Here is a 15,692-nt window from a genome sequence, read left to right on the forward strand (position 1 = left end):
CATCTTAAAAGATAATTCTAAATAGCTTCTTGTTCAAAAAATCTATGAATGCTTAAAAATGATATAGAATACAAAAAAAATTCATTTTTTCCAAAAAAAGATACACTTTTGAACTATATAAACTATATGAGAAAGAAGGAAACTAAGTACAGCAGAGTGTTAACAGTTGACAAATCAAGGTAAATGCTATTCAGGTGTTAATTTCACTTTGTTTTCAACATTTCTTTGTATTTGAAAATCTTCAAAGTTAATTTTTTAAATAAAGAGACATATTTGTTGAGTTCATCCTATATATTCAGCATATGCTAAGTGAGAGGTGTGATATAAAGAAAATAAAAACTGAGAAAACTACTTTAAATCTGAATTTAAGAACATATAATTGGTAGAGACATTTATGTCAGAACTATTAAGCATATAATGTTCGTTGGTGGGAAGAAAAAATAGCACCATAGTTTATATCAAAGTCAATCAGTGTTACCTTTATTATAAATTTTATATCTATATATGAAGAAACAGTATTTTGGGACAAAATACACTCAGTGCTTAGACACATGAGCTGTTACTTGAGACTTCATTCTATACTGATTTCACATGAATAATAGCCATTAAAAAGACTTTAGAATCTTTAACTCTATGGTGTAAGTGACCAAGTCGATCCTTAAAAAGATTAATTGATCATTAAAACACTAGTAAGAATTTTTCTGAAATATTTTGGTTTTTAACTATTATTAATGCACTATGTTTCCCACACCAATTATTGAGGCCCTTTTGTGAAATTGTTGTAAACACCAGTCATTTCTCTAATGTGGGTTGGGCTGAATCTTTGATGATAATTGGTATAAATACTAGATTTATTAAAAATTATAAGTTTTCTAATTTTTTAAGTTTTCAATCGTTAATTTAATTTCTTAAAATATTTAAACACTTTGATAACAAAATATTATTTTGGAAAAATAATCTTGATATTGGTACACATCAAGTTTAATCCATTTATCCCAATTTGTAACATGTTCCAAAACAAAGTTCTTGTTTTAACCAATGCTATAAAACTAATAAACAAATACCCGTTTGGAGCCACTAGATGGCAACCCTATGATACCAAATAATACCATATCCAGGGAAGGTTATCTGTGCAAAAGAAAAGATGGTATACTTCCAGTTTTACCTAATTTCTCATTTTTATACTCAGATAAAAGAAAATAGTTTGTGAACAATTCAAATAACACAATATGACTGTGTGAATTAAGCTTCAAAGGGGCTAGACGGGTGTTAAAACCTGTTAGCAATATAAACAGAACCAAATGTATTTCAGTTTTCCTCAGAAGAGAATCTCCTTTCATATCTTCTAATGAATGAAACAGTTAATTCATAGTAATTGATAAAATTATGTCTGTCAAAATACTTTCCTAATAAAATAAAAGGGAAAAATATAACGTATGAAATAACATTAATAAATTAGAATAAATCTTTAGAGACTATTATTATCTAATAGTAATTAAGTATACTCAGAGTAATTATGATTATTAATATTATTCATAGTAAATACATAGAATTTAACTGAAATTTTTACTTTAAAGTGATAACTATTTGTTATTAGGAAAAATTTGTGATTCAACATTATCTTATATAGCAATATATAAAATATAAAAGATATATTATCAATCAATATATCTTTTACAGAATCAAAAATAACACCTGCATAAATCATATTTTCATGGATTGAAAAAGAAAACATTTTATATGAAGAGCAAAATATGTTCTAAGGTTTCAATGACAAGAACAGAACCTCCAAAGGACTTAGTTTTCTATATCTATTTAATAAAGGTACCACCTTGGCCATAAATTTAACTAATGCCTAATCTGTTTTCTATATTTTGAATATTAATAACAAACAATTTTGATGCCATATATTATTTTTTATTGGTGTAGTGCTAACTTCTTGTGGTAATTGATGTTAATTTTAAGTGGTTAAGTATGGTTATACTTAAACAGTAAAACACATTTGCAAAGTATTTGAATAGGTGAATATAACTTCTTGTCATGCTCAACAATAGTCTCTATGTACCAAAAATAATAATAATAATAGTGGAAATAGTTCTGCAGTGGAAATCTGTCAAAGTCTCTAGCTCAAAATTTGCTGTATGACCATGGCAATACCGTTCAAATATCATATCCTCAGTTATCTGTAGAATCAAGGAGACCTTCATGTAATTTCTGGACTTAAAATTGAAATTTTATGTTCTCTCTGCTAGTCTTTTGCCTGGAATCCCATGCTTTCCTTTCCACCTCATGTCTCGTTTTTCTGACTATTGTCCACTTTGTCCATGAAACCTTTCCTGAGAAAATTTTTGTTAGTTTAGTGATTTCTAGTACCACCACAGCCACCATATATACTTCTGTTACTATATTAATTGATTCCTTATGTGTTCAACATTACGCTTCATTAATCTCTAGAATACAGAAGATGTTCAATAAATATTTGTTGAGTCAATGAACAGTTTAATGAATTAACAGTTGAAAATAAAGTACCTTTCAGGTGTTAAAAAAAACCCTATGAAATGCAAAGAGAAATACTCAGGATAAGACTAATGTTTTAAAAATGTTTCAAAGAGATACTATCAAAAGAAAAAGGAATTTATATGAATAACAAAGATGTTTGATTTTTTTGTTCTGTAAGGATCTTATGTCATTTATTAATTTTAACTTATTAGCACAGAAACTTTATTTTTCCTAGAATTTGTCCCTAAGAATTTCAGCTCAAAGGACATTATATTAACATTTTGATTAAAAGACTATGTCTACACTAAACAGTTTATATTGAAGAAAATAAGACAATCACCTGACTCTTGACAATATACAAAAAAATCTGTAATAATTCTAAGGTAAAATATATACTTAAAATATTTTTCTACATAGCTTCTTTTTTACAATATAAACTCTAGTTGAAATTTGAATTAAATGTATTTTTATTGCCTTAATATTTTATAAAACATATAAAAAATTTTACTCAAGGGCTATATATTTCTGATTTTTTATTGAACATGTTAAACATGCTGATTTTAATTGCCTTAGCAAGAAAAATTCACAATAGTTTTTTTATGACCATTTTATCTTCTTAAGTCTTACTCAACCAATTCTTCTGTTCATATTGTGAATGTATGTTCTACAAATCTAAATAATATGAAATACATTTGCCTCATGGAACAGCTATGGTTAAAGACTGATTTAGCTGCCTCACTTTATAACTAAATTTTATAATTTTATTAGAAAATTGATCTACTTTGGATGGACTGTTTTGCAGAATCATTATGACATGCATAGCTGCAAAGAGAAAACGTACTTTGGGGGATGAGGATGGATGAGACGGATTATGTTCTCCAGCATCCCAGTTCATACTCACATTCTGCTTAGGATGCAGAAAGAAACCAGAAAGAATGTAAGATTTTATTAGGTATTTAGTTGTTGTTTGAACTTTTGGTTGCTTTGTTTGGGCAAATAACTAGAATTAGCTGTCAGTGTGAAGGAGGTGGTTTTGAGGACATGAAGGAAAAAGAAAAATATGTTTTGAATTTGTTCATTTGCATTTGCCAGCACCCATGGCTGTACTCTGAGATTGCTTGGTGGCAAATTAGTGATGTTGATACAATCATGGTTAAACCAGATCCTTTAGGGAGAGACCATAAGTGGAGAATTGAAGAATAGGGCTCCCCCCGCTTATTTTTACCTCTTTTGATTTTTTATTTTTCGTTGTGAAGAAACCATAAGCAAAGTATTCAAATAGCTCCTTAGAGACTAGCAGTCATGACCAGAAGCTCAGTAAGCATGTGGATAGCGGGCGTTCTGCCAAGTGTGATTGAGCAGCCGTCTTGGATAAGAAGTTATAGATATTCTTTAGGGACAGGAAAGTAGTAAGGGAATAACTTAAAGTCTAAGTTTCTATACACTTGGGGTGAATTCAAAGAACGAGTCAGTACATTCACTTGTGTCTGTAGAAGTTATAATGATAAAGACATATGTTCTATCTTCATTTAGATTTTTTCATTTATTTTCCTAATAGATGATCTTACTTTGTACCAAGTATATTCCCTGAATATAAATATAGTTAATTTAAAAGAAATAATTATTTATTAAAAATACTTTAATGTTTTTAGGAACTTGAAATAATAACTGAATTCCTGACATGTATTCCAACTCCCTTTCATGCAATCAACACTGACTTTTAATTTACAGAGTTTGTAGTGAGGCTATATATTCTCAAAGGCCTTATTATGGAAAAAAGTTCAGAAGAAGATTTCAGTGGCTGTCAACTTTGTAGTTTTAGGTGCTGAGAAAAGTAATAGAAAAATGTAGAAAGAAAATTTCATTGACACTAAAATATCTTATTAGTGATTATCTGTGGAAATAAAATTTAATAAATCTTTAATTTGAAAAATATCTCTAAAAATTTCTTAACAACAAAGGTAATATTTTCAAAGCAAAATGTCAAAAGGTACATGGCAACCCTGAGTGCTTTTTCCCCAAACACTAGCAACATGTGTCTTCCCATACCATAGGTACTTCAGGAATGTTAAGATTGTACTAGACACTGGTAATGCAACTATGAGTCATAATAAAATTTTTTTCAAAAAGCAATAGGATTGAAAAAGATTAAGTATAGGGGGATCCTAAAGTTACTAAAGGATTATCAACGAGAATAGTGCAATATTGCATCAAAAAATAACTGATTAAAAAGAGTCTGCTAAAATATTTCCTTCTTGGCTAAAATGACATATGACATAAAGAAAATATTTCCTGGATTTTATTTGACCAATCACCAAATTTAATTTGGTGCAAAATAATACTAAGAATCTTTGGATGATTTGAAATGCATGTGGAAGCAATGTAGCAATTCAGTTTACTGAAAAATTTGTTGTTTCAACAAGTTGTTTTTTTTTAATCAAGTTGTAATGCTTTATATTCTTCAAATACTTAAAACCACTTTAAATACAATATTATTAATTGCACTGAGGAAAAACTTGGCTGAACATGCAGAAATATTGCACCTGAGATATGAGCTTGTATGCTGCCAAGATAAATTACGTTACTACAAAGTAGCATTTGAAGAGCAAGCCTAATTAATATATGATTTCATTTGTATTGGTTTCTGAGTATATAGAACATAGCTCATAAGGAACTTGTTTTCCTTAAATCCCATCGTTTTCACATAGAATCACAAACTATTAACTTTTAATTTCTAAATTAGATTATACATCTAATAAAAATATTTATTAACTTGTCTTCCACCTATCAATCTTTAATATTTATTCAATTTTTTCCTAACTCTTATACCATGCGATTTTAAGTCAACTGAATTTAAGTTGACTGAATTAAAATTGTACCTAATGTTTAAAAAAATTATATAGGAAATTATCTGATTTTCAAGCACCGTTCTTCCTTTGAGATCTTTGTAGTTTTATAGGTATTGTTATCAATTTGTGTTTTATCATTAAGTTAGTTCTCATGCAAACATACATTAAATATTGTGTGACATATAATTAACAATGAAACTAAGGAGCTGCAATGGTCTAAAGATAGTCATCATTTTGCTGGAGTCTTGTCTTAACCGATCAGCAGAGAACATGTGTGGTCATTAAACACCACATTAATACATTCTTTCGCTGTCAGAGTAAGCTGTACTGAGCTTGCCAAATTCCGACTCAGGTAGCACCGTTTTTTCCAGTCTGCATTCCTGCTGCTTTTTCAATTGGGTGAATTATTTTCACTTCCCCTCTTTAAAAAAGTTTCTGGCTCACATAGGTTATCAGGTTTCTATACAGTGGCTGCTGCATTTCCACAGTAAGTGAATGATCTCTCCAAGGTACTTTGGGATGAAAGTGAGTGGATAAATGTGAAGAATTATATTTTTATTTCTTCTCTTTGGAGGGATTATTCTATAACTTTTGTGTTTGGCTTGGAGGGCTCTTTTGATTTGATTTCTCTTCTGAATAAGTGAAACAGCCACCCAGATGGTAAGCACTTCACATTTCAGCATAGTGTAATTTGATTTAGAAGTTCAATGAAACTCACTTGGAAATGTCCCTCCAGTAATATTTCCCCTCTTAAAAACTCAGTTTTAAATTCCTGGCTTCATGCATAAACAAACTCTGGGGAGGCTGGTGAGTGGCAGAATGGCTATAGAAATTATTTTTAACTATTTAAGTGAAATGTTAAAAATAATTGATCTTTTCTTATATTCTTAGATTTCCCTATAGAAGCAGTGTTTACTGTGCAATTTGTGACTTCCAATTCCCTTTATATTATTCTTATTTTTAAACTTCCAAATTTTATATTTTATTTGTTTAGAAACATGAGTTAGTATTCCACTGAATATTTATAAAGGGCTAGTCTGTGCAAGATAGTATATAGTACAAAATACAGAAGAAAGTTTCTTTATTCAGACATTAAAACCTTAAATGTATAAAGTTACAAAAATAGCTAAAGACTTTGGAAAAGATTGTATGAGTCTATCAAATGTATGAATTCATATTCTGTCAATTTCCCTGAAATTTTTTGCATTTATGGATGTGGCATTCACTAAATGTGTCCGTCACTCCTAAGGTTTTGATTTCTACAAGGTCTAATGTGTCTTAGGCAACTTCATCACCATAAAGTCTCCCATTTTTACACTCTCTTTACACACATATGTGCATATGTGCATGAACATACACACACACAGGTGAGTTGTAAGAAAAAATTAAATATTTTAAATTAATATTTTAAAAAATAATTTATTCTTTAAAAATATTGCACCTCTATATTAAAGCTCCTGAAAAATTTAATTACATGAAAAATCTCATTTTATAGCCTTATCAAATTATGAAACTGACAATAAGTCAAACTTTTGCCATTAGTTAGACCTAACATGAGATTTTTGTTATGTTAATTTTTAAAAAATTGGAATTTGAGGTCTGAGTGCCAGAACTGAGATGGGGGAGTAGAAGTGGAATGCAAGGCCCATCAAAATCAAAGGTCTGGAATAAGTTCAGGGAACACAGATCCTCAAGAATACACAGCAGCATCTCTATCAGTTGTAAATCAAGCATATTGTATTTTAATCATCAGTGAAGAGTTTTACGTTTCATGGTTTATTTAGAATACAAAGTCCTTATGACTTATGTTATACTCTCTTGTGTTTTACAAAGAAGTTGACCTAGTATTAGCATATAGCTCTAAACATTGTAAATGTAATAATAGAACCTTGCACATCTGTACCATACCTACATCAGAACATCTTAGCACAGAGCAAACAAAAACATTCCAATTAGCATCTATGTTAGATGGCAGGGATTGATCTCTTCAGTTTTGTATTTAGGAACTTATCTATCTGTACCATCACAATGTTGAAATACTTTGACAAGTGTGCCATTTTCAACCCCAAATAGTATAAACGACAAAGGAAAAATACTTAGCTGTGTCTTAACTGAGACTCTTGGGTACCTCCTCTAATTAAATTAAATCAAATTGGAATCTAGATCAAACATTGTCAACTTATTCCATTATTTTAACATGTGATAGTTTTGAGTGGGTCAATCGCTCTAGTTTACATTCTAGAGTAACAGAAATTTAGATAAATATATTTGGAGTTCTCAACTGAGATGATTTTCTGTTGAATTCTACTGATACCAGAGAAAGGTATGAGTAAGAATATTAAAAGTTCTCTAAAATCACAAAGTTATTGAAACACAAATATTTAACATATCTTAAAATAGTTTAGTTTCTCTGGCAAAATATTTATAAGGTCTTTATATAAGTGCATTTTGTGAGTGATAAATGACACCATACAATATACAAAATGTCTTGTATCAAGTATTAAGTGATTTTTAATTTTTTTCAGAATGAGACACACATACTTCATAGCATCTGCACTTCTTTTGGAGTCAAATTACTCAAGTAAGCACAGCTTGAAATTTAATATCATTGCTTCGAGCACCAGAAAGTAGATATGACAAGGAAGAGTAGCTAAAGAAATGCTGAAAGAATGTAACTGAAGTTGAAAAATAAGTTTCAAAAATCATTACGATTACCACCTGATGTCTGTGGCAATGATAATTACCAATTAAAGTGGAGATGAAGGAGGAACTGGGGTCAAAAGGACATCTGCCCCTTCCGCGCTCTGATCTGTGTGATTCCAGATGAAACAGAGGATCCTTGAAAGAAAACCAGAAAAGTCATTGTGAGTGTGCCAATGTTAATAACAATTTAATTGCTCAGATAAAATATATTCAACTCATTATTTACAAAACGTATATTCTAAATATAAAGCACTAATAAAATAGTAAATACATAGTAAAACAGTAAATAAAATAGTAAAAAAAAAAGTACTAGTAACCTCAATTTATTTAGAAACAAACTAGTTTTTATAAATAAGCACATGAATTTTGCAGACCCACATGAATTCTCTCACTCCTCTCAAAGAGTATGCAGGTGAGGAAATGAAAGAAATAAGCATTTTTAATCATTTGATCAGGCAGTATTCATTTTTCAGAAATGTGTCAGCTAAATATTCCAAAGAAATGTAGACTTGTTGCAAAAGGTTACTTAAAAAGAGATTCAATGATAAAAATAAAGTTAAGCTTTTATTCCAGAAATGCCATTATTGATTTTTTGAATAATTTGGAAAAGACTAATAATAAAATTTATTATCAATAATTTGGAATATTTATTGTCAATCATTTTTATTCTTCATCAAATATTCTTTTTTATAAGCACCCACATTTAATAATTTATAACCACAGAACTTTTCTCTTAATGTTTCCAGATTTCAAAATTCACATTAAAGAATTTTTGTTTTATAATTAATACTCATTAAGTGTGCTATAAACAGTTTGGGTAAAAGAAGGTAGTTTAGAAAAGTGATGGTAAAAATCAATATTAGAAGAAAACGAATTTGCAATAGAACATCACTGATATTGCCCAATTTGACATCTATGTGCAACTCTGCTCCTCTGTGAATCATGAAACTATAAACAATCTTAAAATCCCCCGTAACTCTGAGAGTTGAGCACACTTCTTGAAAGCTTAATTTTATCTTTGCTAATCACCCCATTTACTCCACATTATCTGTTCTCCTTTGTCTTGCCATTCTTATTTAGCACACTTTCCTCTTTCTTGCCGTGATATTCTAAAATCAGCATCCTGATTCTGCCATTTCAAAACCTTTCTAGTAAATACTGTATTCATCCAACCACAATTACCCTCCAATCTTATCCTTAGATTTGAAACATAGCCTATAGAACAAATATTGCCTCCTGACTTAGAGGCGTGCCTAAATTAATATTTTAAGCAAGAAAAGGCTTATCTCTATATCTACTATATGCAAATTAGGAGAAAGCATAAAAAGCACAAATGACAGCAAGTAATTTGAAAGATATTGGTGTTCATTTCCTACAGATGACAATTTTCAATCTGTCCAAATGAGAAAGAATTGTAGGTCTGCCTCGCTAACAATTATACTGAAGGAGTTTCATCTAAACTTACAAAACAGACCCAGAACTCCATACGGAGGAGGAAGTAACCAAGTATTTGAATGTAATACTTGGTTACTCCTCTAGTCACTGCCATTTTGTACACTATACATAGGAGATAGGGTCTACAATTATATTTGTTCTACTATAGTTAAAAGTCAGAGTCATAGAAAGTTGATAGAGATACTGATCGCTTTCTTAAATCAAGATTTTTTGTAGCTGAACTAATTTTTGGTCCCTAATGGCTGATGAGGTCATTCTATCCAATGGGTATAATTAGACACCTTAAATACTAAAATTGAAACTACAAGAGCAAAACAAAAACATTGCTTATTTATCCAAGGGAGCAAAAGCAAAAAAATCCATTTAAGTTTAAACTGTCAAGTGGATGAAATAAATAAAAAATACAAACTGAGTGAATTCTAAGATCAAAAGAATCCCGAAGTTTGTAGAACTGCAGAATTAGATGAAATAAATGAAATCATAATTTCTCAGGAAAGTCAGATTCTCATAAGTAGAACTCTTAAGAAGACTTTGAATTTCAGCATGTGTCTGTGGTGGTGATAAGTATCTGACATATGAATATGCTCAACTTTCGAGAGAAGTTGATTGAGGCAACATGAAACTATATTCACAAGAAACCTAGCACCCTAACATTTTGAAAATAATTAAGTATAACCCAGAATCATCTTGAAATTTTTAAATATGTATGAGACACAAGTCTATGCAATTTGCAAGTCTATTTGAGTCTGTGGTAGAACATATTCTTTTATTAAATCTCAAATTTGACACTGGGAATATATGAACATTGAATATTGAATATGCATGTATTCTCATAGATCTGTGCTTCAGGTCAAACTCAGATGTACCTTGACTGAACTCTTTTCACTTTTCTCCAGAAGACTTCAAATACCTACCTCATATTTATGTCATTAATGGCTAGAACTAGGTCAACAATTAATCATTTAAAAATAATAAACTAAACTTTTTTGGCTTGCTTTTTGCCTCACTATTAAAAATCTACATTTTTAATATATTAAAGATAGACATTTCTATCATTTTAATTTTTAAAATGCATGTTTTCTGCAGTTTCTAATTTTAAAGCCAAATAGTGATTTTTTAAGGTAAGTATCTTAGATAAGTACCATTTTCTTTATGTACAAAACAGAAGAAAGTTTCAAATCTTTAGAAGATACATTCATTTTATCTATGCATGACAACATGTGGTTAATAATATGCCAGGAGTCAGATAATGCAAAAGTGGTAGACAATGTCAAATTAGATTATAGATTGGAATTCTTCTTAAGTTAGATTATTGTAATGTGTATTTTATAATATTTGTAACAAAATAATAAAGAATTGGTTTGAACCACAAAAGTTCTATAATTCCCACCTTATCATTGCACAGGTATACATTGACCCTATAGCCAAAAGTTGTCTAATTATTAGATGACCACTTAAATTACTAGGTTATGATATAATTAGACAGCACAGATGCCACATATTTCTTTTTGTTCATCAAAACCGTCATATAATAGAGGCACTGTCAATTTTCTTTGTTTGAATCATAGTATGCCTTTAAAAACAGTTATATTATACTATCTGTTTTTTATCTTATTTTTGAGTTACCTAATGAAATAAAGTTACAACAATAATATATTAGTCATTTTTTTTCTTTATCAAGGGCCACTATGATGTTTTTACTAAATAACATCTGATTTGGAAAAAGCTAGTAAAGGGCTGACATTTCTCATATGAGCGACTTGGGATTCAAGTATGTCTATGATCAAAAGAAGCTTCACTTTGTTATTATTTTGAGCCCAGCCATGTTCCTTAATACAAGTAGTAGTTTCATCACAACCTTTCAGATGCCTGTGACAAATGTGTGAGTGACCTTGATAAATATTATTTAAGCACACAGTGTGCAATAATACCTTAAGGTAGTTTAATTTATAGTTTTGAGCAGTTAAACAAAAGAAGACAATACGAGAATAAGAACTCAAAACTCTCGCTTATAATTTTCACTGACTAGGTTTGTGCAAAAGTAATTTCGGTTTTTGCACTGTTGATATTTGCCATTTTATATTGGAATGCATTATTAAATGTGGTCATGATATATATCATTTTAATGTGCATTTCTTACTTTATTTTTTTTTTGCTAATGACATTACTTGCTGTTAATTTTATATTTATTTTATACTATGAAAATGATGTTAGACAAAAAGCAAATTTGAGTGATTTTCTTATTCAAGTTCAAAATGGGTCATAAAGCAGCGGAGACAATTGGCAACATCAACAACACATTTGACCCAGGAACTGCTAATGAATGTACAGTGCAGTGGTGGTTCAAGAAGTTTTGCAAAGGAAACGAGAGCCTTGAAGATGAGGAGCATAGTGGCTGGCCATTGGAAGTTGACAATGACCAATTGAGAGCAATCATTGAAGCTGATCCTCTTAAAACTACATGAGGAGTTGCCGAAGAACTCAACATTGACCATTCTATGGTCATTCACCATTTGAAGCAAATTGAAAAGGTGAAAAAGTTTGATAAATGGGTGTCTCATGAGCTGATCAAAATTTTTTTTAAATTGTCATTTGGAAGTGTCATCTTCTCTTATACAACAACAACAAACCATTTCTCAATCAGATTGTGACATGTGACAAAAAGTGGATTGTATGTGACAACCATTGATGACCAACTCAGTGGCTGGACCAAGAAGAATCTCCAAGGCACCTCCTAAAGCCATACTTGCACCAAAAAATGGGCATGGTCACTGTTTGGTGGTCTGATCCACTACAGCTTTCTGAAATCTGGTGAAACCATTACATCTGAGAAGCACGCTCAGCAAATAAATGAGATGGACTGAAAACTGCAATGCCTGCAGCCTGGTCAACAGAAAGGGCCCAGTTCCTCCTGATGACAACACCTGACTGCATGTCACACAACCAATGCTTCAGAAGTTGAACAAATTGAGCTATGAAGTTTTGCCTCATCTGCCATATTCACTTGACCTCTCACCAACTGACTACCGCTTCTTTAAGCATCTCAACAACTGTTTGAAGGGACAGTGCTTCCACAACCAACAGGATGCAGAAAATACTTTCTGAGAGTTCATAGAATCCCAAAGCATGAATTTTTATGCTACTGGAATACACAAATTTATTTCTCGCTGACAAAAATGTATTGATTCTAATGGTTCCAATTTTGATTAATAAAGATGAGTTTGAGCCTACATTTCATAATTTAAAATTCACAATCTGAAACTGCAATTACTTTTGTATCAAACTAATAAATCAATGCTTCATGACATTGTTTAAAAATAAGTGTATAGTTAAGGCTAATCAAACTTGGAAGTTTTCCTCTTTTATGAACATACTGAAAAATATCCCATTTTTAACCTGTCAATCTTTTTTCATAACACATTTAACATTTCCATTGAATGAATCATGAAATGAACAAGTTCAGAAAGGTTATTTCTATTGGCGATCATATGAATACTAAAATCACATTCTGGCCCAATTTTATTACTCCTCTCAAACTTTTCTACCATGTCTTCTGAAATCTTTACTTCATGGTAAATAAATTCCTAACACAACATGCAATTTGCAACATGCTTCTGAAATCTCTTTGTCTTAATTGACTTATAGTTTCCATAACAGGCAGAATAATCAAATCTCAAAGATGTCCTTGTCATGATTCCTGGAACCTGTGAATAAGTTACCTTACATGACAAAAGGGACTTTGAGAAGTGGTCAAGTTTAAAAACTTGAGGTGGGAGACTTCCCTGATTTACCCAGGTGGGTCCAATATAATCATATGGGTTCTACAAAGAGAGACAATGTGAAGATGAAAGCAGAGAACCAACCAAAGTGATGTAGTATGAGGAAAACTAGACCTACAAAGGCTTGTTTTGAAGATGGAGGTATGGGGCAATGACCAACGAATGTGGGTGATGTCTAAAAACCGGAAAAGACAAGGAAATGAAAAGCCTCCTGAAGAAATGCAGTCTTTTTGACATCTTGATTTTAGCCCAATGAGATTCATTTCAGACTCTTCCCCTCCAGAACTAATAAATTTAAAGATTGCACTGTTTTCAGTGACAGAGTTTGTGGTAACGTTATTACAGCAGCCAAAGTAAAGTAATACAGCAATGAGATTATTGCTTCCCATCTATCCCTTCAAATATGACTCCCTTTTCTCCCACACTTTGTATTCCAGGTGACAATATTATTGTTTTTCTCTCCTAGGAAAGTTCCAAACTACAATACCATAACCCTTTCTGGTACATATACATGATAGAATATTATGCAGCCATAAAGAAGGACAAAATATGAACTTCACAGCAACTTGGATGGATTTAGAGTCTATAATACTCAAGGATCTATCACAAAACAAAGAACAAAGTATCACATGTCCTCACCCATAAGCAGACCCTGAACAATTATCATAATACTACAAGAAATGGATTGGCAGTAGTGGGAAACTGCCAGGGTGCAGGCGGATGGGGGGGCATACTTCATCAGTAAGGGTACCTGATCTCAAACCAGGTGAAGTGGGGAACAAAGTGAGGCCCAAACTTTATCTGTACAATGACCATGAGTATACCTAACCCTGAATTGTACCCCACATCTTTAAAATAAAAAAAAGAAAGACCATACTTCCCATCCCATCTACAAACATTATACATCTTTGTTGCTGGCGCTCACTGACATCTATACCTTCCACTATCACAGCCGCTGCTTCTCAGGGCTCATCCATGCCTGAAATCCATCCATATGCCAGATAATTTCCATGTCCACATGCCCTTTCTACACTTGAAACTCGTGTTTCCTATCTGTTCAGTGGCATGATCCTCAGGGCCACTCCCTCTCGGTCCCAACACCAGCACCACATGAGGGGCCTCATCAACCAGTGCTTGAATGTTTGGTTGACTTGGCACAGCATCTCATCGTTCCAGTACCTCTACATGATTATCCATCACAACATAGATATTCTCTGACCCTCTTCAGGGCTCCAGAGTTAGGACCCTTCTATTTTTTCTTTTTTTTTCCCCCAAATAGAGCAGTACCTTATTTCTTGTCCTTCTTTTTTAAAAAAGTAATTAATTTAATTTTTGGAGTTCAGGACTCACTCTGTCGCCCAGGCTGGATTTCAGTGGAACATCCATGACTAACTGCAGCCTTGACCTCCTGGGCCCAGACAATCCTCCACCTCGGCCTCCTAAGTGCTGGGATTGCAGGTGTGAGCCACTGCACTCGGCCTTTGTTCTCCTTCTTAATCAGCTCTCACCTCCTTTGGTAAACACTCTTATCCATATGTATGTACTTCCCATTCTTTTTATTTATTTATTTATTTTTTGAGTTGGAGTCTCACTCTGTCGCCCAGACCGGAGTGCAGTGGCCGCTCCCGACCACCACAGCCTCGACCTGCTGGGCTCCGGCGATCATTTCGCCTCAGCCTTCCGAGTAGCCGGAATTACAGGCGTGCGCTACCACGCCCGGCTGATTTTTTGATTTATTGTAGAGATGAGGTCTCGCTGCCCAGGGGGTCTCGAACCTGCGGGCTCAGGCAATCCACTCACCTCAGCCTCCCAAAGACGCAGGTTTACAGGCTGAGCCACCGAGCCCGGCTTTCCCATTCTTTTTAAAATAATTTTCTTTATCTTAAATATGTGGGATACAATTCAGGGCTTGGTATACAAAATGTTCATTATGCAAGTACCCTTATTGATGAGATGTGCACCCCCTTCCCTGGCAGTCCACTATTGCTGATCTCTCCCTCGCCCTCCCCTGGTAGTTTCCCACTACTGCCAGTCCCTTTCTTATAGTATTACAATAGTTCCAGGTCCACTTATGAGTGAGAACATGTGATACTCCGTTCTTTGTTTCTGTGATAGATCAGTAAGTATTATAGCCTCTAAGTCCATCCAAATTGCTGCGAAGTTCATAATTTTGTCCTTCTTTATGGCTGCGTAATATTCCATCGTGCATATGTACCACCTTTTTTTAAAATCCAGTTCTCTTTTGATGGGCAGCACAGTTGGTTCCATGTTTTTGCTATTGTAAATAATGCTACAATAAACATGCGTGTGCAGGTATCTTTTTCAGAGAGTGATTTGAGTTCCTCTGGGTATATTCCCAGTAAGGGGATTGCTGGGTTGTATGACAGGTCAATTTTTAGATCTTTTA

At 32.5% G+C, this 15,692-nt stretch overlaps 1 protein-coding gene across 2 annotated transcripts in view; it reads right to left on the bottom strand.

Moving 5' to 3' along the window:
- The window catches only part of SEMA3E (semaphorin 3E), a 121,734-nt gene that overhangs the window by 43,573 nt on the left and 62,469 nt on the right, over positions 1-15,692 (bottom strand). For both annotated transcript variants that reach the window (XM_021707505.1, XM_008047956.2), the window contains exon 4: positions 8,093-8,186. In XM_021707505.1, the coding sequence (XP_021563180.1) occupies positions 8,093-8,186 (94 nt within the window). The remainder of the gene's footprint in view (positions 1-8,092; positions 8,187-15,692) is intronic.

Source organism: Carlito syrichta, unplaced genomic scaffold (assembly GCF_000164805.1).
Source record: "Carlito syrichta isolate Samal-C Ts95f unplaced genomic scaffold, Tarsius_syrichta-2.0.1 Scaffold119098, whole genome shotgun sequence".
Classification (NCBI taxonomy): domain Eukaryota; kingdom Metazoa; phylum Chordata; class Mammalia; order Primates; family Tarsiidae; genus Carlito; species Carlito syrichta.